This window comes from Aureococcus anophagefferens (genome assembly GCF_000186865.1).
Source record: "Aureococcus anophagefferens unplaced genomic scaffold AURANscaffold_6, whole genome shotgun sequence".
NCBI lineage: Eukaryota > Pelagophyceae > Pelagomonadales > Pelagomonadaceae > Aureococcus > Aureococcus anophagefferens.
The window spans coordinates 1,083,885-1,109,594 of record NW_008705566.1 but is presented as its reverse complement, the minus strand read 5'-3'; the positions used below and the strand labels follow the sequence as shown (position 1 = coordinate 1,109,594).

The window sequence follows — 25,710 nt, the reverse complement described above, 5'->3', positions numbered from 1 at the left end:
GTGAAGAAGCGCGACGGCGCGGGCCTCTTCAAGCAGCTCCTCTGCCCGGCGCTGACCTTCGCGGTCATCTGGATGCTCTACGTCACGGCCGGCATCACGGGCATGTCCCCGTCGGCGCGGTGGAACAAGAACAACATGAACTACGCTCGAAAAGACGGCAAGATGCACGACTACGACAAGGGCCAGTTCCTGAGCCACGGCATGCTCGAGCTCTTCCTCGGCTTCCTCGGGTTCATCCCCTTTGTGCAGGTCGTCGCCGTGTCGATCGTCAACGAGCACCAGGCGAAGCTCGTCGAGGCCATGAAGATGGCGGGCCTGCGGCCGCCGGTCTACTGGCTCGCGAACTTCGTCGCCGAGGGCGTGGCCTGCGGCGGCGTCGCGGCGCTGCTCGTCGCCGTCGTCGCCGCGCCGGGCCTCTTCCGCTTCGCGGGCCACGCGACGAACCCGTTCCTCGTGCTGCTGGGCCTCCACTGGATCTACCTCATCGCCCTCGTGTCCGTGGCCTTCGCGGCGACGGCGTTGGTGCCCTCGGGCTTCGTCGCGTCCCTCTTCGCCGTGCTCTCGCAAGTCTCGGGCCTCGTCTGCTACTTCGTGGGCGCGTGGCAGAAGACCGACTCGGGGAGCGTCATCTCGACGTCGATCTGGACCAAGTCCGTCGCCATCCAGCGCTGGTACGCCCTCAACCCGCAGTGGGCCTACCAGCTCATCGTCCACTCCTTCATGTCGAACCGCGCCAAGCACTGCCGCGTCACCGCGTCGCTCGCCGGCGTCGAGGATTTCGCGTCGCACGCCTACGAGTGCACGTGGCGCGATATGAATGTCGACGACGCCAAGTCCGACGCGAAAAGGGAGCTCGCGGCCTGGCTCGTCGACGCCGGCGCCTACTGCGCGAACCGGGTCTACGACTATTCCTACTCCTACGAGGACCCGGGCGCGGCCGAGGGTCTGGCGGAGGCGACGTGCGCCGTCAGCGGCCCGTTCTCGAAGCACCGGTCCTTCTACTCCAAGTCCGACGAGGGGCCCTGGTGGCCCCGGCCCCAGTGGACGGGGAGCCTCTTCGGCATGCTCCTGCTGGACATCGTCCTCTTCCTGGTCCTGGCGTGGTACTTCTCGCAGTGCGTGCCCTGGTCGGAGTACGGCACGCCCAAGCCCTGGTACTTCCCGCTCCAGCCGTCCTACTGGTGCGCGAAGAAGCCCAAGGAGGAGGTCACGGACGAAGAGGAGGCCCACGACCCGGCGGCGGGCTTCCCCGAGGCCTACGAGCCCCTCGGCGGCGGCAAGGCCGCCGTCGTCCGGGTCCGGAACCTCCGCAAGACCTTCGGCGACTTCCGCGCGGTCGACGGCGTGAGCTTCGACATGGTCGAGTCGGAGATCTTCTGCCTCCTGGGCCACAACGGCGCGGGGAAGACGACGACGATCTCCATGCTCTCCGGGCTCACGCCGCCGGACCGGGCCGCGGCCGGCGCGCCGCCGGCCGCGGCCGTCTACGGCTTCGACGTCGGCGACGCGGACGCCATGCGCGACCTGCGGCGCAACCTCGGCGTCTGCCCCCAGCACGACATCCTCTTCCAGCACCTGACGCTGGAGGAGCACGTCGCGTTCTTCGGGCGGCTGAAGGGCAAGTCGAAGGACGCCGCGGAGCGCGACGCCGCGGCGCTCCTCCGCGTCTTCCACCTCGGCGACCGGTCCCACCACCTGGGCTCGGAGCTGAGCGGCGGCCAGAAGCGCAAGCTCAGCGTGTCCATCGCGCTGAGCGGCCACTCGAAGTTCGTCGTGCTCGACGAGCCGACGGCGGGCATGGACCCCGTCGCGCGGCGCGAGTTCTGGACGTTGCTGCGGTCCGTGCGGCTCCGGCGCGCGCTCCTCCTGACGACGCACCACATGGACGAGGCGGAGGCGTTGGGCGACCGCGTGGCCATCATGGCGAGCGGCAAGGTCAAGGCCGACGGGTCCATCGACTTCCTCAAGCGGCGCTTCGGGAGCGGCTACCGCCTCGCGTTCCGCTGCGGCGACCGCGTCGCGGCGGAGCGCGCCGTCCTCGAGGCCGTGCCCGGCGCGACGGCGGAGGACCTGACGGAGGCGGCGCACCTCGGCATCCACGACGCGGCGAACGCCGCGCGCTTCGAGCGGCTCCGGTCCGAGAGCCGCGAGCGGTCCGGCTCCTACGACTCGCCGCGGTCGTCGCCGCGGACGCCGCGGCGGACGCTCGAGGACGAGGCGAGCGCCGTGTCGCCGCTCCTCGGCGCCGCGGACCGCGCGGAGGTGGAGGCCGACGCGCTCGCCTTCGACGTCGCCTTCGGCGACCGCGACCGCCTGCCGGCGCTCTTCGACGCGTTGCGGAATTTGGAGAAGCCGCCGACGGACGTCGCCTTCTCGTCGACGACGCTCGAGGACGTCTTCCTCGCCGTCGGCGAGGACCAGGCCGTCCACAACATCACGAAGGTCAACTCGCAGCGGTCGTCGTACGACTTGTACGCCGAGGCCGCGGCCGACGACGGCGTCGCGGACGAGCCCCGGGGCTGGTCGCTGGGGCGCCACCTCGGCGCCGTCGCGGGTCTACGGCTGCGTCTCGCGCGCAACGACTGCGCCGTGCTGCTCTGGCCGCTCATGGTCGTCGAGGCCGCCGCCGCGGCGCTCGCGAAGCCCGTTCTGGGCGCGCGGACGTCGCTGCCGCCGCTCGCGGCGCTCCGCGCCAAGTACGTCGGCGGCGGCCGCGCGCCCGTCGTCTGCCTCGTGCCGGCGCTCACGTCGCTCGTGCTCTGCGCGCTCATGCAGCGGGGGAAATTGGTCGTGGGCAAGAACCCGAAGTGGTCCGAGCTGCCGAACGTCTTGGTCGCCATGGGCCTCGGTTTGGTCTGGATGCTCGTGCCGGGGCTTTTGGCGGAGCCCATCGTCCGCGAGCGCAAGCTGCGGCTGCGGAACTTGCTGGCCGTGAGCGGGCTCGACGTCCGCGCGTACTGGCTCGGCAGCGTCCTCGGCGACGCGCTGCCCCTCGCGCTCGGCGTCGGCGTCGCGTGGCTCGCGCTCGGCGCCTACCACATCTCCTACCGCGTCGAGCAACAGACGCCGAAGATGGTCCTCAACGGCACGCGCTACGACTACTTCTGCGACCCGGCGTCGGGCTACTGGGACGACGACTTCTGCCAGGACGAGTCCTTCGACCGCCGCGAGTGGCTCGAGACGTCCTGGCTCTTCGCGGTGTACCCCTGCTTCGTGCTGGCGCTGTTGGGCTTCGCCCATTTCGGGTCCTACGCCTTCGCGGACCCGAACGTCTGCGTGGGGGCCTTCCCCGTGATCGTGCTCGGCCTCGTCGTCGTCCCGCTCATCCTCGTCATCTTCCTCGCGCTGGCCTTCGGCGGCCTCATGCCCGGCGGCGACGCGTCGCAGTTGTTTACGTGGAACTACGCGGAGATGATCGCGGCCTACGCGTGGTTGGAGACGCTCGTCAACCCCGTCGGCGGTCTGTTGGTCGCGCTGCTCCGCGTCACGCGCATGTCCTTCGTGGTGACCAAGTCCATGGAGGAGGCCTGGAGCCCGACGTGGCCGCCCTACTGGGCGACCTGCGCCATCTTCCTCGCCCAGTTCGTCGGCTTCGAGGCCCTGGCCTACGTCAAGGACCGCCTCGCGACGCGGCCGCTGCCCTACGCGCGGTCGCGCCTCGGCGCGAAGCGCGAGGCCGCGCTCGACGACGACGTCGCCGCCGAGCGGACCCGCGTGCTCGCCCTCTTCGCCGACGCGGGGAGCGCCGCGCCGCCGGCGCCGGACGCGGACGGCGGGGCGGGCTACGCCGCGCGCGCGGCCGCGGCGGCCGCCGCGGTCAAGGCCGCGCTCACGGACGAGCTCGCGAGCGACGCGCTGGCGCCGCCCGCGGTCGCGGAGGCCGCCGAGGCGTGCGACCGCGACGGCCTGCTCGTGCGCGAGGTGCGCAAGATCTTCCCGCCGAAGCGGCTCGGCCAGCGGGCCATCGAGGCCGTGCAGAACGTCACGTTCGGCGTCCGCAGCGGCGAGGTCTTCGGGCTGCTCGGCGCCAACGGCGCGGGCAAGACGACGACGATGGCCGTGGTGACGCGCGCGCTCGAGCCGACGTCGGGCGACGCGGCCATCGGCGGCCGCAGCGTGCTCGACGACTTCGGGGCGGCGTCGAAGCGGCTGGGCCTCGTGAACCAGCACAACACGCTCTGGGACGCGCTGAGCTGCCGGGACCACCTGCGCCTCTTCGCGGGGCTCCGGGGCTCGGGCGCCGCCGGCGCCGGCGTCGTCGACGCGACGCTGGACCGCGTCGAGTTGCTGGCGCACGGCGACAAGCCCGCGGGCCGGCTCTCGGGCGGCATGAAGCGCAAGCTCTGCTGCGCCGCGGCGCTCGTCGGCGACCCGCGCATCGTGCTCCTCGACGAGCCGTCGGCGGGGCTCGACCCCGTGAGCCAGCGGAATTTGTGGAACCTCATCAAGTCGACGATGGCGGGCCGCGCCGTCGTGCTCACGACGCACTCGATGGTCGAGGCCGACGTGCTCTGCGACCGCATCGCCATCCAGGTCGCGGGCCAGCTCCACTGCCTGGGCACGCCGGCGCACCTCAAGGCCAAGTACGCCTCGGGCTACGAGCTCGTCGTCAAGGTCGACGAGGCGCGGTCGAAGACGTCGCAGGACGACGCCGACGCGGCCGCGGCCGTCTCCGCCTTCGCCGCGGAGCGCCTCGGCGCGACGGAGGTGTCCGCCGACGCGGGCACGCTCACCTACGAGCTCCCGCCGCGGCCGGGCGCCGAGCTGCTCGCCGACGCGTTCGCGGCCTTCGACGGCGACAGACGCGCGGAGCTCAAGGTCGCGGAGTTCGCCGTCGTCCAGGCCTCGCTCGAGAAGGTCTTCATCAGGATTGTCGCCGGCGAGTCCGGCGACATCCACGAGCAGTCGTCCCTCGGCCGCCGCGTCGCCGGCGACCTCCAGGCGGACGACGACGACGCCGAGCGCGACGTCGACGACTTCGTCTTCGCGGAGCCGACGTGCTGCCGCTGCTCCCGCTTCGCCCACAACACGCTCGCCAAGTACCACGCCTCCTGCTGCTGCGTCATGTCCGTCTACCAGATCCTGGGGAGCATCGGCGCGCCCTGGATCGTCTTCAACACGGGGCTCCTCACGATCGCGTTCCACCTCTTCTCCGCGATCACGAACTGCGTCGGCGTCTGCTGCATCCAGGCGCCCCCCAAGGACGCCTAGGCATATCGACACCCCAAGCTCGCTCGATATAAGAAGTGTACATGTCGCGGCGTCACGGCGCTGCTCGCGCCGCCGAGTCGCGGAGCGGCTTCGAGCCGGCCATCGCCGTGGTCGGGCTTCTCGATCAAGTGACAGGGCGATGAACCATTACCTAGCCCCCCCCCCCCCTTGAACCACTCGTCCGCCAACAACGTGTCGAGGACCTTGCCCTGCTGGCCGTAGTTGCGCCTAGACGGCGGGCTGCGCCGCCTCCTCCTCGCCCGCGACAACGCGCACGGCCTCGTTCTCCGCGGGCGGCGGCGACGGCGGCGGCGCGTCCATCTCCTTCTTCGCCACGGGCTCGGCCTGGACGGGGGCCGCGTCCTCCTTCGCGGGGAGGCCGAGGAGCGCGCGGAGGTCGCCCTTGCCGCCCGTGGGGCCGCAGAGCACGAGCGCGGGCATCATGGCGAAGGTAGACACGAAGAAGGACGACATGATCAGCATGGTGATGAAGATGCCGAAGCGCCGGAACCAGAGGAGCTGGCACGCGAACAGCGCGCAGCACGCGCCGAACGTCGTCAGCATGCCGCTGAGCACGGACACGCCCATCTCGCCCATGGCGCTCTTGACGCGGTCCTCGCGCGTCCACGACGGCGGCTGGTGGTTGTACGCGTGGGCCATGTGGAGCACGTAGTCCACGGCCATGCCGCCCGCGATGGAGATGTCGATGGACTCGATGACGTTGACCTCCCAGCCCGCCAGGGCCATCAAAGCCAGCGTCACGGAGACGACGCACAGGAGCGACACGAAGGCGACGGCCGTGACGATCCAGTTTCCCGTGGCGATGAGCATGACCACGAACGCGAGCGCGAGCGAGATGGAGATGTTCTCCGCGGCCGCGCGGAGGAACACGCCCGACGCGACCATCCACGCGTTGAATTCCGTCGTCTGGTACGGCTTCCGGCCGGCGAAGAGGTCGCCCGAGCTGCTCCGCGCGGCCTTGAGCGCGGACTCGCCGGCGTCGTAGAAGTCCCAGAGCTCCTCGAAGGAGTCGCTCCGCGAGAGCGTCGTGTTGAAGCCCGCGTAGGCCGCCTTGACGACGCTGCCCTCGAGCACGAAGCCCGTCATGTCGCCCCGCAGGCCGTGCGCGTCGTCGTGCATGTTGCCGTAGGGCCAGTCCCAGGAGTCGCGGAACTCGAGGAGCTTCGCCGCGAACGCGCCGCAGTCCGACGGCTCGTAGGGGAACGACGAGCCCTCGTGCTCGACGTAGTTCTTGAAGTCGCTCATGAAGTTGTAGTGCGCCGTCTCGTAGTGCGGCGCGCCGCCCTTGGCCTGGATCACCTCGAAGTAGGCCTGGGACGCGTCGATGAACTCCTGCTGGTGCCCGCAGAGGTCGATGCCCTTGTAGTTGGCCGACCCGACGCAGTCGCTGCCCTCCTCGACGCAGGCGGGATGCGACCCGTCGTCCATCTCCCAGGGGTCCGCCTCGTCGACGCCCGCGACGAGGAAATTCCCCGGCTTCTCGTCGGCCCGGTCCGTGAGAAACTTCTCCCGGAGCGCCTTCGTGTGCTGCGTGTAGACGTGCTGCTTGTCGAAGAAGTCCAGCGCGTCCGTCGCCGGCACGAGCGTCGTCGTCCAGATGGCCGTCGCCGCGACGAAGATCGCTATAAAAATCGCGATGAGCGGCTTGTGGAACTTGATGATCGCGTCCGCGAAGACGCCGCCGTAGACCTTCTCGACGAGCCGCGCGCCGTCGGGCACGACGTAGGCCGCGCCCTTCTCCGGCGCCGGCGGCGACTCCGCGGGCGTCACCGCCGCCGCCTGCTTCGGGAAGCAGCAGCTCCAGCGGCAGCAGCCGCAGAAGTACTTCTCGCGGACGATGATCGCCGCGGGCAAAAAGGTGATCACGAGCACGTAGTCCGCGAGCACCATGACGCCCGACACGACGCCGAAGCACCGGATGTCCCAGATCGCACTAAAGGCGCAGGCCGTGAAGGCCGCCCAGGTCGTGAAGGACGTCGCGAGCATCGCCGACGCCGCGCGCTCGTAGGCCCACGCGAACCGCAGCAACAGGTCGCCGCGGACCTCCGGGTCCGGGTGGAGCGCGGACTGCTTCCACGCGTCCATCAGCACGAAGATGTCGTCGGCGCCGATGCCCAGGATGATGAACGCGCCGTTGTACATGAGGTAGGTGATGTACTCCTCGCCCATGAGCACCGTCCACACCTGTGTGGAAATCAACCACTGGTTTGGGGGGTCCCCACCAAACTTCAGAACTCTCTATCTCGGTCAAATCGAAGTCGATTCGACTGATTTTTGGACGAATCGATTGCTCTCATCGAGTTCTCGAAGCACAACAGAAAGCCTCGCGTCGAAACGGTCGCATACGCGCACATTGAAGTCGGGTTGAAGATTTGATTTCCACACAGGTCCATACGAAGAGCCCGCAGGGGAACGAGATCGCGATCTCGAAGAGGCCGCAGAGCGCGATGAAGATGGACCCCGTCTGCAGGATCAAAATGATCAGCACGATGGCCATGGCCAGGTTGAGCATCCGCAGGTCCTCGTTCAGGTAGTACTGGATGGGGTCGATGCCGTTGAAGAGCAATTCGAAGTCGGGCTCGTCGTCGCCGTCGACCTCTTCCAGATCCTTCTTGAGCTTGTGGAGCTTCGGCATGAGCGACGCGACGGCCCAGTCCTCCATCTCCTCCCAGTCCTCGTCGCTGCCCGCGTCGCCGCTCCACGACAGCGGGAAGCCCGTGCTGAAGGTGAACGCCGCGTACGACACCTTGTTGGAATCGCAGTCCCAGCCGCCGCCGACCGTGTAGGCGCGCTGCGCCGCGAGGCCGCCCCGGCAGTCGGCCTCGGCGCCGCTCGCGTTGGCGGACATCTTGACGGAGTAGCGGAACCCGCGCTTGACGCGCATGACGTCCGTGCTGTTGCACATGGCGTAGAGCGCGTCGCCGGGGTCGTAGTCCGACGTGCGCGACGTCGCCGCGTCGGCCGCGCACGCGGGCACGGCGTCGGGCCAGTAGGGCGCGCAGTAGGTCGCCAGCGCGCAGTCGTTCGACGGCGCCGCGGAGGCGTCGTAGACGCCGCGGAACAGCGACGTCGGCTCGACGCACGTCGCCCCGCCGTCGTCGCTGAGGCAGTAGTCCGCGAAGCCGTCCGTGCGCTGCACCTGGCGGATGAGCTTCCGTAATGTCTCGAGGCCCTTGCCGCCGAGCACCGTCGACGCGCCCTTGGCCCGCAGGATGACGCTGCAGCTCTCCTCGGCCTGCCGCTGGGGGCGCATCCACCAGTCCTCGTCCTCCTCGTCGAGGCGGCGCCGCGCGCGCCGGGCCGGCCGGCGGCCGAAGACCTTGGGCAGGCGCAGCGCCGCCGGCAGCCCCGCGAGCGCCGCCGTCTCGACCCTGGACCGCGGCCGGCGCCGCGGCGCGGCCTCGCCGAGGCGGCGCCGCTCGTCCTCCTCGCGGCCCGTGTCGGACCAGTAGTCGTGGCGCATGGCCAGGAACCCGTAGAGCTTGCGCACGATGGGGTCCTCCGTGTCCGTGAAGCTGCCGCCGAGCTCCGACTCCCCGGCGGTGAAGGCGAGCATGGCCAGGACGATGGCGATGCCGCCCGAGGCCATCATGACGGCGACGGGGTACGCGACGACCATGCGGCTGAACCGCCCGGGCCTGGGACGCTCGTGGTGGCCGCCCATGGCTGCCCCGAAGTCCTGACGAAGGGCGTGTGCGTTCCTCGCTTTGCCGCGCAAACGCCAATCGGCTGCACCGTGGTGGTGACGTTGGCATTGAAGTGTGAAGCGCCACTGTGGCAGAGAGCATGAGCAGCGCCTGATGTGGTTGCCGAGGCCTCTGTGGCAGAGCATGAGCGCGTTTCGCTCCTCCGGCGCTGGGATGGCAGCCGCATGAGGCTCGCAACCGCAGCCGCACTACTCTCCAGCATCACCATGGCCGCGCAGCTCGCCGGCCGCCGCGAGACGGCGGCGAACCTGCTGCGCCTCGGCGCGCCGCGCGCCGCGGCGCGGCTCGGCCTCGGCGTCGCGCGCGTCCGCGCGCCCTTCGCCGTCGAGGCGTTCACGGACGTCGCCGACGCGGCGACCGCAGAAGCCTTCGCGGCCGCGCTGCGCGGCGCCGCCGAGGTCGCGTTCGACGCCGAGTGGCGGCCCGACGGCCCTCGGGACGACCACGCGCCGTCGCTGGCCCAGGTCGCGGTGCGCGGCGGCGGCGTCTATCTGCTGGATCTCGAGGTCGACGCCGGGCGCGAGCCGGCCCTCGCGGCGCTCGAGGAGGCGCTCTGGAGCGAGGATGTTATTGTCTACGGCTTCGGCGCGCGGACGGATCTCGAAAAGCTCGCGCTGCTGCGGCCGGGGCTCCGCGGCGCGCGGCGCCTGCGGGACCTCGAGGACGCGGGCGCGGGCCTCAAGGACGCCGTGCACCAGCACACGTTCTTTACGATCGACAAAAAGGAGCAATGCTCGGACTGGAAGCGCAGGCCGCTCACCCCGGCGCAGCGAAGCTACGCGGCCGCGGACGCGGCCGTCCTGCTGGCGTTGAGCGACGCGCTCGAGGACCAGCCCGCGGAGCAGACCTGCGCCGTGACCGCGCGGACGCTCCGAGGCGCGGCGCCGCCGCGCGCGTCGCGCGCCGCCGCGGTCGACGCCGCGGCGGTGCGAGGGGTGATCGTCGACGTCGCCGACGCGCGAGGCGTCGAGTGCAACGCGCTCTGCGTCGCCGCCGGCGCGGACCGGCTTTTGGTCTTATTCCCGGCGAGCGAGCAGCTCGACTGGAAGTGGTTCGCGCTGGCGACGGGCCGGTCGCGGCGCCAGCTCAAGCTCGCGACGTGGGACCAGTGCGTCGGCGACTTCGGCGCGGAGCCGGGCCGCGTGCCGCCCGTGCCGCTGCGCGAAAACGTCCGCGTCTTCGCGCACCCGGCGCTCGTCGCCGCGCCGGCGCTCGTCGGGTCCACGGGCGACGAGGAGACGCGGCTCGTGTTCCCCGGCGACGCGCTGCCGTCCTTCGCCGAGGTTTTGCCGGACCCGGCGCTCTACGCGAGCGACCTCGACGACGCGCTGGATCGCTTCGCGGCGGAGAAGAAGGTCATGCTCGACAACGCTTTGCAGAGCTGCGCGCGGAAGTTGCGGATGATCGGCGTCGACGCGGCGGTGGCGGGCGAGGTTTTGAACGAGCACCGGGGCGTCACGCCCCGGGGCCACCGGCGGGGCGGATTGGATAGGGTGCGCGTCGACGCGGCGCGCATCGACGGCGACCTGCGGGCCGCGGCGCTGGAGGGGCGGGTGGTCGTCGTGCCGCCGCGGCGGAGCTGCGTGGGCGCGCACTACGTTTTGGCGACCAAAGGCGGCGACGCGAACTTCGACGAGCTTCTGGACGTGTTGGACCTGCGGGGCAGCGTGGAGTACTGGGGCAGCCGCTGCGGCATCTGCAACGGCGGCGACTGGCGGTCCCTGGACAAGGCGGTCGTTCTGGGAGAGGTGCCCGCGGCCGTCGTCGACAGCGAGGACGAGTTCTACCAGTGCGGCGTCTGCGGCCAGATCTTCTGGCCCGGCCGCAAGTACGACGACAAGATGAACGGCCTCAAGAACCTCGCGCTCAACGACGAGGAGGACGTACTTCTCAAGGACGCGGTCCACAAGTTCCGCGTGTCGCCGCCGCCTCGGTAAAACTTAGGGGTCCACCCAGTCGTACACGTCGGCATCCGAGTCGATGTATATCGCCACCACCGCAGTGCCGCCACCGCTCAAACCCGAACTCTTAGAACAGGCACGCGTACTTCTCGGCGTCGGCGTCCTGGGCGCCGCCCTCCATCTTCGACGTCCAGAAGCACTGCGTGTTGAAGACGAGGTCGTCGCCCCACCACGTGTCCCAGATCTGGTTGCCGCGGTCGAGCTGCGCGGTGATGTTCTGGGAGAAGAACTTGTGCTCCGGCGTGCAGTACATGAAGACGAGCAAACGACCGTCGACGATGCGCCAGACGTTCGGGTTCGAGAAGGGCCCGAGCGTCGACTTGGTCCAGAAGGTCTCGTCGGAGATGCCGTAGGAGCAGAAGCCGCCGAACTTGGGCGCGTAGCGCGCCGGGTCCGCCGCGAACGCGGCGCGGTTCGCCTCGCTGGCGAACCAGAAGCTGTAGTCGCCGTACGACGCCTCGAACTCCGGCGACCCGTAGGTCGCGTTCGCGCCGGCCTCGAGGGAGTGGTACGCGACGACGTCCGCGCCGTCGAGGACCGGGCCCGCGGCCGCGTCCGTGCAGACCTCCGTCTGGGGGCCGTCGGCGGCGTCCTCGACGTCCGCGACGTTGACGTCCATCTTCTCCGTCGCGGGCGTGAAGGCCGGCGGCGCGTCCGGGTCGCGGCCCCGCGCGAGCTGCGCGCCCTTGTGCTTCGCGTGCGAGTTCTCGGTGTGCGTCCGCGCCTCGTCGAACTTCTTCACCTCGTGGACCTGCGTGTCGACGTGCTTCACCTTGACCTCCTCGGTGTGCGTGATGACGTGCTTGTCGTCGACCTTCTTCGTCTTCTCGGCGCGGCCGAGGTCGAGCGCCTCCTTCACCTGGACCGCCTGTTTCCTCGCCTTCTCCTCGGCGACGTGCGCCTCCTTCTTGGTCAGGCCGTTCTCCTTCTTGGGCAGCGGCTTGCCCGTCGGCGACAGCGGCTTGCCGTTGCTCGTCTCCGCGAAGTAGACCGCGGACGACCCCGTCACGGGCAGCGCGCCGCCGTTCGCGCCGGCGTAGAGGAAGAGGCCCAGGGCGACGAAGCTCGTGAGCGCCACGCGCGCGCTCGGCCGCTCCCGCGCGGGCGCGGACTCGTCGTCGACGTCCGGCAGCCGCGGCGCGCTCGGCGCGCCCACGGCCGACGGCGCGAAGGCGAGGCTGGCCATGTCGGCAGCCCACACCTTCGAGACGCACTCCGCTTTGAGATCGTATCTCTGCTCCAAACAGATGTATTGCTTGACAAGGGCAAATCTCGCTCGGGTAAAAAGCTCGCGGTCATGGCCAAGCGCTGCGAGCTCGCGCCTGTCAACGCGTGATTGACGCGTAGCAATGATGCGCGCCGCCGTCGCGCTGCTGCTCGCCGCTGCGCGCGGCGCAGCGCTCCGAAATGACTCGCGGCGGCGCCTCGCGAGCGGCCGCGAGGTCGTCGTCGTGCCCGTCGGCGGCCGCGCGAGCGCCTGCGCCAAGCAGCGCGTCCTCGCGCTGGCGACGTCCTGCGGGCGCGACGTCGTCGTGCTCGCGGGCGAGGAGCCGGACTCCTGGGCGTCGAGCGCCTGGACGACGGTGCCCCAGGCGACGTTCCCGGCCGCCGGCGACGGCGCGCAGACGTGGAGGACCTTCGCGGGCCACCGCAGCGGCAAGAGCAAGCCGGCCTTCGTGCGCTGGTTCGCGGCCAGCGCCTACGACTACGCCTGGCACGTCGAGGAGGACGCCTTCTTCACGGGGGCCTGGCGCCGCCTCTTCGACGCCGCGGCGGCCAGCGCCGCGGACGTCGTCGCGCCGTGGCTGCGGGAGCGGGCGCTCGGCGCCTGGCACAAGACCCAGGTGGACCATTGCCACGTCTACGGACAGCCCTGCTTCCGCGGGCGCGAGTTCCTGACGCAGACCGCGTGGCCCGCGACGCGGCTCTCGAAGCGGCTCGCGGTCGCGCTCGAAGACGGCCTCGCGTCGGGCCGCGTCGCGGGCCACCACGAGGCGACGACGGCCCTCTTCTGCCGCGAGGCTCTGAAGGGGAGCTGCGTGCTGGAATCGCTGGACGGCGGGTCCGTCGGGTCCGTCGTCCTCGGCGGCGAACGCGTCCCCGAGCCGAAGCCCGGGAAGACGTTCCGCCGCCGGCCCAAGCCCTCCGAGTACACGCTCGCCTTCGCGGCCTACATGGGGCCCCGGGACGTCCACGGCGAGCCCAGGCCCGTCGCCGCGTCGAAGCTCTACCACCCCGTGAAGTGCGCCGCGGACCCGTCGCTCGGCGCGGACGCGGCGGCGTGGGCGGCCACGGGCGCGCCGCGGGGCGCCCACGCCGCGGGCCGCGGCGCGGAGGCGCCGCCGGCCTTTGCGGAGCTCGTGCCCGGCGGCTCGTGGTGCCGGCTGGCGAACCGGACGTCGCTCGCGGCGCCGGAGTGCGGCGCCGTCGGCGCGCGGACGCCGTCGCGGCTCCTCGTCACGGGCGCGGGGTCGTCGGGCACGCTCTACGTCGCCAAGCTCCTCCGGCGGAGCGGCCTCGGCTTCAGCCACGACGACTGGGACCGCTGCCCCTGCCCCGGCCGCGACGGCGCGGTGTCGTGGGTCCACGCGTTCTCGCCCCGGACGGTCGCCGCGGCCGGCGGCCCGCGGACCTGCCCCGGGCCGTCCTGGTCCTGGGGCCGCGACAAGGACCTGCGCTTCGACGCCGTCGTCCACCTCGTGCGCGACCCGCTGAAGACCATCGCGAGCCGCGCGCGGCGCGCGCGCGGCAACGAGACGCGGTGGTTGAAGCACGCGGGCTGCCACACGCGGCTGCCGGGCTTCGCCTACCACTGGGACGAGGTCGTCGCCGCGGCGGCGCGCCACGTCGTGTCCTGGAACTTCTTCGTCGAGGCGCACGCGAGCCGGCGCGTCCGCGTCGAGGACCTCACGGCGGACCCGGGCCCCGTCGCGCGCGGCCTCTGCGCCGACTTCCTGCGCGGCGGGGCTCACTGCCCGGACGCCGCGGCCTTTGCCGCCGCCGCGGAGACGCTCGCGAGCGACGTCAACGCGCACGGCCGCGGGACCAACCGGACGCGCGCGCGCAAGGGCTGGGCCGCGCGGCCGGGGAGCAAGCCCTTCCTCGACGCCATGGACCGAGGCCGCCAGCGCTACGGGGCCCAGTTCGATCCGAACACGGCGGCCGCGCGGAGGCAGCGCGCTTTTCGCGACGGGCGCCGCGACGGGCGCCGCGCCGCGGCCAAGGGCGCGGCGCGACGCCGGAAGAAGAAGAAGTCCGACGTCGGGCGCCAGCTCAACGCCGTCGAAGCGCAACCCGTGACCTGGGCGAGCCTACGGGCCCTCGACGCCGACGTCGCGGCCCTCGCGCGGAACCAGGCGCGCCGCTACGGCTACGCGGCGGCGGATCCGGGCGAGGCGGACGACCCGCGCGACGCGGGCCTCGAGCCGCGCTGCGGCTGGGACGGCGAGGGGCGCTGGGAATGCTGGCTCGTCGAGAAGTAAGGACGTGGTTTCTGTGGTTTGGACTCCTGAGACTAAAGTAAGCTCGTGTTTTGCGATTTTTATTTCGATGTTGAAGCTGTTCTTGAAGTCGCCAAATTCCACAATTCGAGCTCGGAGCGCTTTGCAGCCGCGCGCGAGAGCAGAAGAATACCACACGATGCGGACGCTCATCGCGCTCGCGCTCCTCGGAGGCGCCGAGGCGAACGGCCGCCACGACGCCAACGGCGACGTGATCGCGTCCCTCGCGCCCGAGGAGCTCGCCGTGTCCGCCAGCGGGCACCTCGGCGACCGGCCGCCGTCCTACGACATGTGGTCCACGGGCGACCGCAGCGGCCCGCCGCCGTACCCCTACCCGGCGGACCGGACCTACAACACGAAGGGCGGCCCGAAGGAGGGCATGATCAACGTCCACCTCGTGCCGCACACGCACGACGACACCGGGTGGCAGGTCACGGTCGACCAGTACTTCGAGCGCGAGGTCTACTTCATCGTCGACACCATCGCGCAGCAGCTCGCCGAGGACCCGAACCGCAAGTTCATCTACGTCGAGACGGCCTTCTTCGCGCGCTGGTGGGAGCAGGCGTCGGACGCGAAGCGCGACCGCATGAAGAAATTGGTCGCGGGCAAGCAGCTCGAGTTCATCAACGGCGGCTGGTGCATGCACGACGAGGCGAGCCCGCTCTGGACGGCCATGGTCGACCAGACGACGCGGGGCCACCAGTTCCTGCTCAAGCACTTCGGCCCCGAGGCGAACCCGCGGGGCACGTGGCAGATCGACCCCTTCGGCCACAGCAACACGGAGGCCTGGCTCCTCGGCGCCGAGGCGGGCATGGAGTCCCTGTTCTGGGGGCGCATGGACTACGAGGACCGGGACATGCGCTTCGGCCTCAACCAGACGTCGTCGACGCCGGAGAAGCCGACGACGGGCGGCTTCGAGTGGATCTGGGAGGGCTCCAAGTCGCTCGGCGCGTCGGCCCAGGTCTTCGCGGGCAATCTGTACGGCACGGGCCAGGGCGGCTACTCGACGTGGATGAACTTCGACGGCTCCGACGACCAGATCAACGACGACCCGCGGCGCCACGACTACAACGTGGACCAGTGGGTCGACAAGTTCGTCCAGGACGCGCGGGCCCAGGCCGCGCACACGCTGACGGACCACCAGCTCTGGGCCTGCGGCACGGACTTCCAGTACCAGAACGCGGACCACTGGTTCCGCAACTTGGACAAGTTGATGCACTACGTGAACCTCAACGGGTCCGTGAACGCGTTCTATTCCACGCCGACGATCTACACGGAGTGGAAGCACAAAAACAAGTCCGTCGTCTACGAGGTGCGCACGGACGACATCTTCCCCCTCGCGGACAACGCCCACGACTACTGGTCCGGCTACTTCACGAGCCGCCCGGCGCTCAAGCGCCAGGTGCGCTTCGCCACAAATTTACTCTCCGCCGCGCGCCTCCTCGAGGTCGCGACGAACACGACGGCGGCCGAGGTCGGCCGCCCCACGGCCAAGGCGTCGCCCGTCGTCGGCGACTCCTGGACCGACTCTTTGGAGGGCACCGTCGGCGTCGCGACGCACCACGACGGCATGTCGGGCACGGAGCGCCAGGACGTCACCGACGACTACGAGCAGCGCATCTCCGAGAGCTCCTTCGAGGTCGAGGCCGGCGTCGCCGCGTCCCTCGCGAAGCTCCTAAAGGTCGACAGAGCGGCCATCGCCCACTGCAACTGCAACGCGGCGGGCGACTGCCTGAACATGACGGTCTGCGCGGCGACGACGGACGCAAAGGCCGGCTTCACGATCGCGGCCTTCAACCCGTTGGGCCAGGCCCAGGACGCCATGCTGCGCGTCCCCGTCGGCGTCGCGGGCCACTGGACCTGCGACGACGCGTCGGGCGCGCCCGCGCCGACGCAAGCGCTGCCGTTGGACGACCGGACGAAGTCGCTGCCCCTGCTCTACGTCAACGCGTTCAACATGACGCTCGCCGAGGTCGCCGAGGAGAAGGCCAAGCTCGCCAACAAGGCCGTGCAGGTGCTGGCGATCCGCGCCTCGCTGCCCGCCGTCGGCCTGACGACGCTGTCCTGCGCGCCGACGCCGGCGGCGCCGCGGTACGCGCTCTCGGACCCGCCCGTGACCGTCGCGGACAACGCCGACGGCACGACGACGGTCGCCAACGGCTTCCTCGAGCTCACCTTCGCCGACAAGGCGCTGGTCTCCCTGAAGAATTTGGACGCGGGCATCTCGACGACGCTCACGGCGACGTGGGGCTGGTACAACTCGTCCGTCGGCGGCTGCACGGACTATCCGGATTACTTGCCCAAGGACATCCTCGAGCCGCCGTGCAGCGGCCAGGCGTCGGGCGCCTACATGTTCCGGCCCAACTCGTCGAAGCTCTTCGGCTTCGACCCGGCCTTCGAGCCGACGATGGAGGTCGAGAAAGGATCGTTAGTGACGGAGGTGCGCCTCGCGTCGGCGGACTGGGCGTCGCACGTCGTCCGCCTCCGCGCGGGCGCGCGCCACGTCGAGGTCGAGTGGACCGCGGGCCCCATCCCCGTGGACACGCCCTGGTTCCCGCCCGTGGCCTTCGAGAACGGCAACGCGTCGAAACCGCTGCCGAACAACTGGGGCAAGGAGCTCGTGTTGAAGTACGCGTCGGACCTCGAGTCGGCCGAGACCTTCTACACGGACAGCAACGGCAAGGAGATGGTCAAGCGCGTCCGCGACGCGCGCGGGCCAAGCTACCCGCACCCCTACAACATCTCGGAGCCCGTCGCGGGCAACTACTACCCGGTGAACGCGCTCATCGCGCTCGACGACGGCGCGAACGAGCTCTCCGTCGTCGTCGACGCGTCGCTCGGCGGCGCGTCCATCGACGACGGGTCCCTCGAGCTCATGGTCCACCGCCGGCTCCAGGCCGACGACAACCGGGGCGTCCAGGAGCCCCTCAACGAGACCATGTGCGGCTGCAACGACGTCGGCGCGGCGCCGGGGTCCATGGGCGCGCACGGCCACGAGGGCGACGGCGGCTGCGACTGCGAGGGCCTCACGGTCCGCGGCGTCAACTACGTCGTCTTCGCGCCGTTGCAGGACGCGCACGAGCTCCGCCGCGAGCTCAGCGAGACCATCAACTTCCCGCCGACGCTCGCCTTCGCGCCCAAGGACGCGGCGCCGACGACGTACTCGCTCGTCTCCGAGGCGCTGCCGAAGAACGTCAAGCTCGTGACGCTGACGTCGAACTACGCGGCCTTCAACGGCGGCGCCTGGCTCCTGCGCCTCTCGCACCTCTACGAGGCCGGCGAGCAGGACACGCTGGCCGTGCCCGTCGAGGTCGACCTCGAGAAAATCTTCGCCGAGGCGGGGCTGACGATCAAGAGCGCCGTGGAGACGTCGCTCACGGCCAACGGGCCCCTCGACCTCTCGAAGAAGCTCGCGTGGAAGAGCGAGGCGAAGACGGAGGCGCAGCGGGTCGAGCTCGACGCGCGCGCCGCTGTGAGCTTCACGGAGCGCGTCGCCTTCGCCTACCCCAAGGTCACGATCCGCCCCATGGAGGTCCGCACGTTCCTCGCCAAGTTCGAGTAGGCGAAGGTTTTTATCCCCGAACGCGCGCCGCGCCACCCATTGCCAGGCGCCCGCGCCGCCGGTCTAAATTGTCGGCGCCGGGTAGGCGCCGTCGACGAGCGCGACGTAGCGGTCGCGGATGCGGGCGTGCGTCGACGTCGGCCGCGCGCGGAGGGAGCCCGTGATCGGCGTCGTCTTCGGCTTCTTCGGGCCGTCGAAGCCGCCGAAGCACCAGGCGACGCCCGCGTAGGAGTTCGGGTCGAGGCCGTCGAGGGCGTAGGCATCGTTGAGGCGCATCGCGAGGTCGAAGGCCTCGCGCGGCGTCGGCGCCCAGCGGAGGAAGGCCTTGCCCCAGGTCATGCGCAGGTTGTTGTGGAGCTCGCCGTGGCGGATCAGGCAGCGCTGCATGGCGTCCCACATGACGTCGCCCGACTCGCCGCGCTCGAGTCGCTCCGGTCCGACGACCGTCCGCGCGTCCGCCGCGTGGTCCGCGAGCTGCGTCCGCGCCCAGGCCGGCAGCGTGCCGTAGGCGTCGGCGGCGATGGCCGCCTCGTGCTTCCCGCAGAACGCGTAGCCCATCTCGCGGAAGACGAGCAGCTCGTCGAGGAACTTGTCCGCGCGCGCGGCCTGCGCGTCCCGGGCCATGAGAAAGACGGGGATGCAGCCGTAGTGGACGTGGGCGCTCAGCCGCGACACGGCGTTCACGGACGTCGCGTCGTTGCGCCGCTTGCCGTAGGAGGCGAGCCCCCGCTGCTTGTAGGACGCCCAGCGGCGCTTCGCGAACGTCGACCCGCCGACCATGGACGTCACGCGCGTCACGGCGCGGTCGCACGTCGCGACGGTTCCCAGGACGCGGTCGACGGCGCCGGCGTCCGCGAGGAGCGCCTTCGTGACGTCGTCGTAAACGCACGCGCGGCCGGCGAGCAGCTCGCGGTCCAGCGCCTCGAAGCCGGGGCCGTCCAGGACGCGCTTGCGCCGCGCGGCCGTCGCGGAGCGGAAGGCGTACGCGCGCGCGCAGGCCCGCGTCGCCTCCGGCGCGCGGAACGGCACGACGCAGGCGGCGTCGACGGCCGAGACGCGGCGGCCGCAGTCGGCGAGCGCCGCGACGACGGACCGGTACGGCTCCAGGGGGCAGTCGTCGCAGAAGACCGCGCGCGCGCCCGCCGCGAGGGCCGCGAGCCGCTCCGCGCCTTCCCCGAGGACGGCGACGCACGCGTCCGCCGCGCCGGCGAGGCCCGCCGCGACGTCGCGCAGGCTCTCGAGCTCGAAGGCGCCGTGGCGCGCCGTCCGGCAGCGCAGCGCGACGGCGACGGTCAGCCGGCAGCCCGCGTCGCGCGCCGCGCGCGCCGCGGCGAGCAGCGGCGGGTTGCACTCGACGCGGAGCGCCAGCTGGAGCACGCAGAGCACGTAGTCGCCGGCGCCGGGCGGCCCCGCGACGACCCGGACGTAGTCGGAGGGGGGCGCGACGACGCGGACGCGCTCGTCGAGGGCGGCGGAGGAGTGCTTCGCGTCCTCCTCTTCGACGCGCGGGCGCTTCGTCGTCGCTGTGGAATTCGCGCCGGCGGAGCGCTTCGTCGTAGTTGCGCCGACGGAGCGCTTCGTCGTCGCTGCGTCGCTCGGACCGGCGGAGCGCTTCCGCGCCTCGGCGCGCGCGGCCGCGGCCGATCCGTGGCGCCGCGCGGCCGCGCGTTCGACGTCCGCGGTCGCGAACGAGCCGTCCGTCGCTTTGACGAAAAACAGGTCCGCGTCCGTGAGGCCGAAGGTCGTCAAAGCTTCGGCGCGCTGCATGCGCGGCGCTGCTTGCTGCGTCTTGCTTAGCTGCGGTGGCGCGGCGCTTTGCTGCGGCGGTGCGACCGCGCAAGATTGCGGTGGCGCAGTGCTCTCCGACGACGCCTCCGACAGGGATAGGCTCAACGCATGCTGTAACTCCGCATGCTCTTGGCTGCGCGCCGTACGCTCTTCGTCGAAGGTTGCGCGGCTCGCGGCGAGCGCTTTTGCGAGCTCGTTATCCGCCATCGTTGATGACTTAGTCAGAGACGAGGAAGGCCATGTCCATTCAGGACTGGTCAACATCAACATGGCTTCAACGTGAACATCGAGACATCATAAGCGCCACCAAAACCTCTTACCGCCGCGCCGCCGCCGCCCTAGAAGCAGCTCAGGTGCTCGACGTAGGCGTCGAGCTGGTGCTCGAAGAGCGGCGAGCCGACCTTCTTGCCCGTGGAGAGGTCCTGGATGGGCGACTTGACGACGCACTCGACCCAGAGCTGGGCGTAGATGTGGTGCAGGTTTTGCCTCAGGTCGCCGGCCGCGTTGTCCGTCACGAGGATGAAGCGGTAGCCCGTGAGCGTCTCGTAGGAGTGGAGCGTGTACGAGTCCGTTTTGATGGCCAAAAGGCCGTCGCCGCTCTTCCGCGGGGCCATCTTGTCGACCATCTCGTTGACGGAGTAGAGCATGCCGAAGATGAGACGCTTGAACTCGCCGCCCTCGTCCTCGCGCTTCAGCCCGTTCCACTCCTTGTTAAAGAGGCACACGCCGCGGCGATTAAAGACGTAGAGGCTGTAGAGCATCGCGGGTTTCTGGGGCGTCTTTTTCGCTCGCGCGCGTCGCAGGCGTGTTCCGCGCGGTGTTCTCGGCGCAGCGGTGCGTCGGGGAGCGCGCGGCACGGCTGCGCGCGCGCGTCTCCGCGTCCTGCTGTGGCAAAAGCTGGTCTTGCAGCGCGAGCACAAAGAGGGCAATGGGCCCCTAGTTACTGTCCACTATGGGGCCGTACTATTCCAAAGAAACGTCGAACGACGACGTTTACAGGTCCAGCAAGTCTCCGTCTCGGTCCGCGAGTCCGCGAGCGACGAAGCGCGGGCGCAAGACGACGCCAGTGCTCGATGCGCGGGACGTGCTGAACGCCGCCGGCGGCGGCGCGCCGTCGCCCGCCGCGTCGCCCGCGCCGCCGCCGCCGCCGCCGCCGCCCGAGGAGCCGCGCGCCGCGGCGCTCCGGAGGCTCGCTGAGCTCGGCGCGGAGCTCGACGAGATCAGGCCGGGCAGTTTCGAGCCGCGCGTCGTCGAGGAGCTCGTGACGCGCCTGCTCTGCCGCATCGACGCCGTCGACACCTGTAGCGACCCCGAGCTGCGCGGCATCCGGCGGGACCTCGTGCGCCGCGCGGAGGCGCGGTCCGCGGCGCCCTAGCCCGCGCCGGTAAAAAACGCGCCGCCGCTCGTCGTCTGAGACCCGGTCGGCTTAGGGCGGATGGCGCGCGCGCAGCGACAGGTGCGAGGCGAATGGAAGCGTGGTCGGTAGAAGGGAGCCGCTCCGGCGCGCGCCGCGTCTCTTTCGGACGGGCGCCTCAGCCTTCCTCCTCCTCCTCCTCCTCCTCCTCCTCCTCGCCGAAGGCCTCGAGCGTCTCCGCCATCTCGGAGCCCTTCTTGCCCGTGGCCGCCGGGCTGCTGTTGGCGGCCATCGTCGTGCGCGTCGCCTTCTTCTTCACGGACACGCGCGACATGACCAGCCCCTTCATGATCTCGCCGACGATGGACAGGAACACGCTCAGCAGCTTCTCGTCGTCCTTCGTGAAGATGCCGCGCTTCTTGTTGATGAGCTGGGCGACGCCGACGACGTTCTTGCCGTGGTCCGACGCGATGGGCATGCAGAGGATGGTCTTCGTGTAGTAGTTGGTCTGCTTGTCGATGTTCTGGTTGAAGCGCGCGTCCGCGTAGGCGTCGGGGATGTTGATGATCGCGTTGTCGCGGCCGCAGGACGGCGCGATGCCCGGCGACGCGAGGGGGATCTTGAAGTTGACCTCGCCCTGCATGGCCCACATCTCGTCGTTGCCCTTGTCTAAGACGAAGATCGTGCAGCGGTCGCACTGGACGACCTCGGGCAGGCGGTTCGTGAGCGTGAAGACGACGGGGTTCACGCCCATGTTCTCGTACAGGCCCTGGACGAGGGCGACCGTCGCCTCCGCGCGCCGCGACGCCTCCAGCGTGCGCTCGTGGAAGAAGGCGTTCTGCAGCGCGACGCCCGCCAAGGAGCTCAGCATCGCGAGCGTCTCCTCGTCGTCCGCGTGAAGGGCCCCTCGGCCTTGTTGATCATCTGCAGCACGCCGACGATCTCGCCGTTTAAATCCTTGATGGGCCCGCAGAGGATGTTCTGCGTCCGGTAGCCGCTCTCCTTGTCCGCGGCGCTGTTGAACCGGCTGTCGTTGTACGCGTCGTGGATGTTGCAGACGGCGCCCGTCGCCGCGACGGTGCCCGCGATGCCCACGCCGTAGGGCACGCGGATCATGTCGGCGCCCTCGGCGACGTGGAGCTCGAGCATCTTCGTCTCGCCCTCCGCGGACTCGGCCGTCGTGAAGATGGACGCGCGGTCCGCGCGGAGCAACTCGCAGCCCTCGGAGATGATGCGCTCGCACGCGTCGTCCGGGTTCAGCGCGCGGATGACCGTCGACGCCTTGACGAGGCGCTCTAACGTCGAGATGCGGTGGTTCAGCGCCTCGGCGGCGGGGCCCCGGATGCCGCCGGGCGGCGCGACGACCTTGCCGTAGATGCGGCCGTGCTCGTCCGCGAGCGACGCGGCGTCGCTGTAGCAGGACTGGACGTACTTCGTCGCGTGCGCACTGTCGTAGGCCTCCTGGCCGCGCTCGTGGAGCTTCAGGTCCACGAGGTCGCGGACGAAGGTCAGCGGGTCGTCGGGCCGATTCAGGATGGCCTCGGCCGTGAGCCACTCGATGACGCTCTTGAAATTCGTGCGCGCCAGGTACGTGCTCGCCTCCTCCGGGTCCGACATCTCCGGCATGGCGGCCTCAAGAAGAGGACCGACCAGGACCGGCGGGCGGGCTGCCGGAGGCACTGCGCTGCGCGACGCTGCTGCCCTGTGGAAGCGAAACGAGCAAACTCCGTCGCGCTAAGCAAAAGTGCAAATGCGAGATACGCAAGCGGTTCTTGAAGAAATGGTAAACCCAAGGCCGCGTCGAAACGCGCGCCTCGACGCGCCGCGGCCTTCGCGCTCCGCCGTGTCATCTCGCAGCACGTGGTTCACATTAGACGACGGCGACCGGGATCGTCGCGGGAGGCTAGCTCGCGAGGGCGACGCCGTCGCTCGACGTCGCTCCCAGGAGGAAGATGGCGACGGCGGCGCCGAGGGCGTAGGCCTGGACCGCGAGGCAGGCGGCGAACTTGGATCGCCTCGACGCCGCGGCCGCGACGGCCGCGGCTCGCTTCGCGGCGGCGGCCGCGCGGCCCGCGCCGGCGCCCCGCTCGGCCCGGAGCTGCTTGAGCGCCGCCGTCAGCTCGCCCTGGACGCGCACGAGGGCGGCGACGTCCTCCGACGGCGCCGCGGGCTCCAGCTCCGGGAGCGGCGGCGGCGGCGGGTGCGCCTCCTCGTACTCGTCGTAGATGTCCTGCAGGTCCTTGACCGCGTTGAGCAGCTGCACGGACTCGCGGCGGCTCTTCTCCGTCCGCGCCGGGTCCGACGTCTGCGTCAGCGCCGCGTCCACGGAGTCGCCGGCGGCGAGGTGGCGCTCGACGGAATCGAGGCGGTTTTTCAGCAGCTGGCGCGTCGGCGTCTCCGGCGCGGCCGCGCCCGTCGGTACGCTGCGCGTCGGCCGCGCCGCGGGCTCGAGCGAGGCGAGCATCTTTTCCACGTAGGCGAGCCTCGCGTCGGGGCTGGCGCTGCTGTGGGGCGCCATCGCGTGCGAGTGGGCCTCGCGCTCTCCGACGCGGGCTGCCTTGCTCACCCCCGGCCACGATCTGGCCGGGGGAGATGGCGTCTCGCCTCCGCCTCGCCTCGCCTTTGCCGATCCTGCCTGCCGCAATGTCCGTCGCGGAGTCCATTCAAGCCATTTCCACGCCACCCCAAGCCCGCCGATCGTTAGCTGACCGCCGCGTCCCCTCGCAGAATGAAGTCCGCCGTTCTCGCTCTTTGCCTGGCTTCGGCCTCCGCGCTTATCGCCCCCGCGGCGCCCAAAGCGTGCGATCCCGCGTCCAGCCAGCGCGCGCCGAGACATGGGCGCCGCCCGGGCACGCGGCGCCGCCGCCACGCGACGGCGTCGCCCCGCGCGACGGCGCCTGCGACGCGTCGCGCCCACCCGCTCCCTTCTCCGCGCGCGGCCGCGCGCGACGGCCCGATTTCCGCAGGTCCACGCAGCTGCACGCGGTGGACACGGAGCTCGGCGTGCTCCCCCCCCTCGGTTTCTTCGACCCGCTCAACCTCGCGGCGTCCGGCACGCAGGAGGACTTCGAGCGCCGCCGCATCACGGAGCTGAAGCACGGCCGCGTCGCCATGGCTGCGTTCGTGGGCTACCTCGTGCCCGAGGTCTACAAGTTCCCGGGCTACCTGAGCAAGCACGACGGCATCAAGTTCGAGGACGTGCCCAACGGCCTCAACGCGCTCACGGTCGTCCCCGGCCTCGGCTGGTTCCAGATGATCATGGTCGTCGGCTGGCTCGAGGCGGGCCCGTTCGCGGCGAGCCAGAGCGGCTTCGCGGGCGACTTCGGCTGGCCCTACTTCGGCCGCCAGATCCAGGACCCGGCGGAGAAGGCGTCCAAGCTCAACATGGAGCTCCAGAACGGCCGCGCGGCCATGTTCGGCATCATGGGCCTCCTCATGCAGGACGCCGTCAACGGCGAGGTCTTCATCGGCCCCTTCGCCGAGTAAGCGCGGCGCCGCCGGCCGCACCCTCCCCCGCGCGCGTTAGCGACGCGTAACGCCGCGCGATCCCGATGGTCGTCCCGAGCCGCGCGATCCCGACGAGCCCGGGCGAGAGTCGCGATCCCCTTAGCCGCGCTTCGCCCAGGCCGCGTGGAGCTCGAGGTACGCGAAGACGAAGACGCGGAGCCCCGTGCCCACGGCCAGCAGGCTCCAGCACGACGCGGAGAACGACAGGTTCCCGAGCCCGTAGAACTCCAACACGGCCTTGCCGTCCGCGAAGGGAAAGGCGACGTCGCCGTACGTCCGCCACTCCGACACCGCGAGCGCGTTCAACCCGAAGTACAGCGGGTTCACGCTGTTCCACCACGCGAAGTACCAGGGGATGTCCACGGACCGCTCGTAGAGCCCGCCGAACAAGATGCAGGGGTAGACGACGACGGGCGCCACGATGAGCGCGACCTCGACCGGCAGCACCGCGGGCAGGCAGTAGCCCAGGCCCGCGCCCGCGTACGCGACCAGCTGCGCCACCAACAAAAACGCCAGAAAGTGGGCCCGGTCGTCCCCGGACCCCTTGCCGCAGCGCGGGTCGACCATGACGTAGACGATGGCCATGTTCGCCGCGGCCAGGAAGACCTGCACGGGCGCGTCCGTCACGACGTAGGCGACCAAATGCGCGGAGATCTCGTAGAGGCCGCCCGCGGACTCGCGGTACGCCAACGGCATGGACTTGCCGATGAGGCCGATGCAGGGGAAGAACGACGAGAAGAGCGCGCTGGTGCATATAATGAAGAGGCAGCCCGTGACGTCGGGCACGCCGCGCGCGTCGACGCCGCAGCCCGCGCGGCGGTACATGGACCCCGCGAGGACGGCCATGACGACGGAGAGGACGAGCCGCGCGGCGAGCAGGGGCCACTCGCGCAGCAGGTTCAGCGTCATGCGGGCCACGACGGCGGCGACGCGACACCGCCGCGGCGCGCCGACGCGGCGCGCCGCGTAGCGCGCGCCGGCCTTGGCGGCGGGCGGCGGGCCCCTCGCGCGCGCCGCGGCCGCGACCAGCTTCGGCAGCCCCTCGGAGCCGACGAGCTCCATGAGCCGCTCGCTGTCCGACACGACGAGGTCCGCGCGC

At 70.7% G+C, this 25,710-nt stretch overlaps 7 protein-coding genes across 7 annotated transcripts in view; 4 read left to right on the top strand and 3 right to left on the bottom strand.

Annotated features, from left to right (window-relative positions):
- Window positions 1-1,290: 1,290 nt before the first annotated feature.
- AURANDRAFT_5001 (hypothetical protein) lies at window positions 1,291-1,995 on the top strand (the record flags this gene model as incomplete). Its single annotated transcript, XM_009037126.1, has 1 exon — window positions 1,291-1,995. A coding segment is annotated over one exon (705 nt), but the record flags the coding sequence as incomplete, so codon positions are not given.
- A 1,920-nt stretch (window positions 1,996-3,915) lies between these two features.
- Window positions 3,916-4,617, top strand: AURANDRAFT_12714 (hypothetical protein; the record flags this gene model as incomplete). Its single annotated transcript, XM_009037609.1, has 1 exon — window positions 3,916-4,617. A coding segment is annotated over one exon (702 nt), but the record flags the coding sequence as incomplete, so codon positions are not given.
- Window positions 4,618-7,525: 2,908 nt separating this feature from the next.
- AURANDRAFT_63082 (hypothetical protein) lies at window positions 7,526-11,519 on the bottom strand (the record flags this gene model as incomplete). The annotated part of the gene is made up of 2 exons (XM_009037286.1): window positions 7,526-8,870; window positions 10,987-11,519. 2 exons carry the CDS (start codon window positions 11,517-11,519, stop codon window positions 7,526-7,528), a joined length of 1,878 nt encoding a protein of 625 aa, XP_009035534.1.
- A 3,170-nt stretch (window positions 11,520-14,689) lies between these two features.
- Window positions 14,690-17,419, top strand: AURANDRAFT_53176 (hypothetical protein; the record flags this gene model as incomplete). Its single annotated transcript, XM_009037610.1, has 1 exon — window positions 14,690-17,419. A coding segment is annotated over one exon (2,730 nt), but the record flags the coding sequence as incomplete, so codon positions are not given.
- A 753-nt stretch (window positions 17,420-18,172) lies between these two features.
- On the bottom strand, window positions 18,173-18,451 carry AURANDRAFT_8694 (hypothetical protein; the record flags this gene model as incomplete). Its single annotated transcript, XM_009037160.1, has 1 exon — window positions 18,173-18,451. A coding segment is annotated over one exon (279 nt), but the record flags the coding sequence as incomplete, so codon positions are not given.
- Window positions 18,452-23,831: 5,380 nt separating this feature from the next.
- LHC34 (putative plastid light harvesting protein) lies at window positions 23,832-24,651 on the top strand (the record flags this gene model as incomplete). The annotated part of the gene is made up of 2 exons (XM_009037611.1): window positions 23,832-23,903; window positions 24,071-24,651. Coding segments are annotated over 2 exons (592 nt in total), but the record flags the coding sequence as incomplete, so codon positions are not given.
- Window positions 24,652-24,710: 59 nt separating this feature from the next.
- Window positions 24,711-25,710, bottom strand: part of ABC35 (hypothetical protein) — a gene marked incomplete at both ends in the record, with an annotated part of 1,654 nt that continues 654 nt past the window's right edge. Inside the window, one exon of the mRNA XM_009037285.1 lies at window positions 24,711-25,592. Coding sequence (XP_009035533.1) covers window positions 24,711-25,592 — 882 coding nt within the window. The remainder of the gene's footprint in view (window positions 25,593-25,710) is intronic.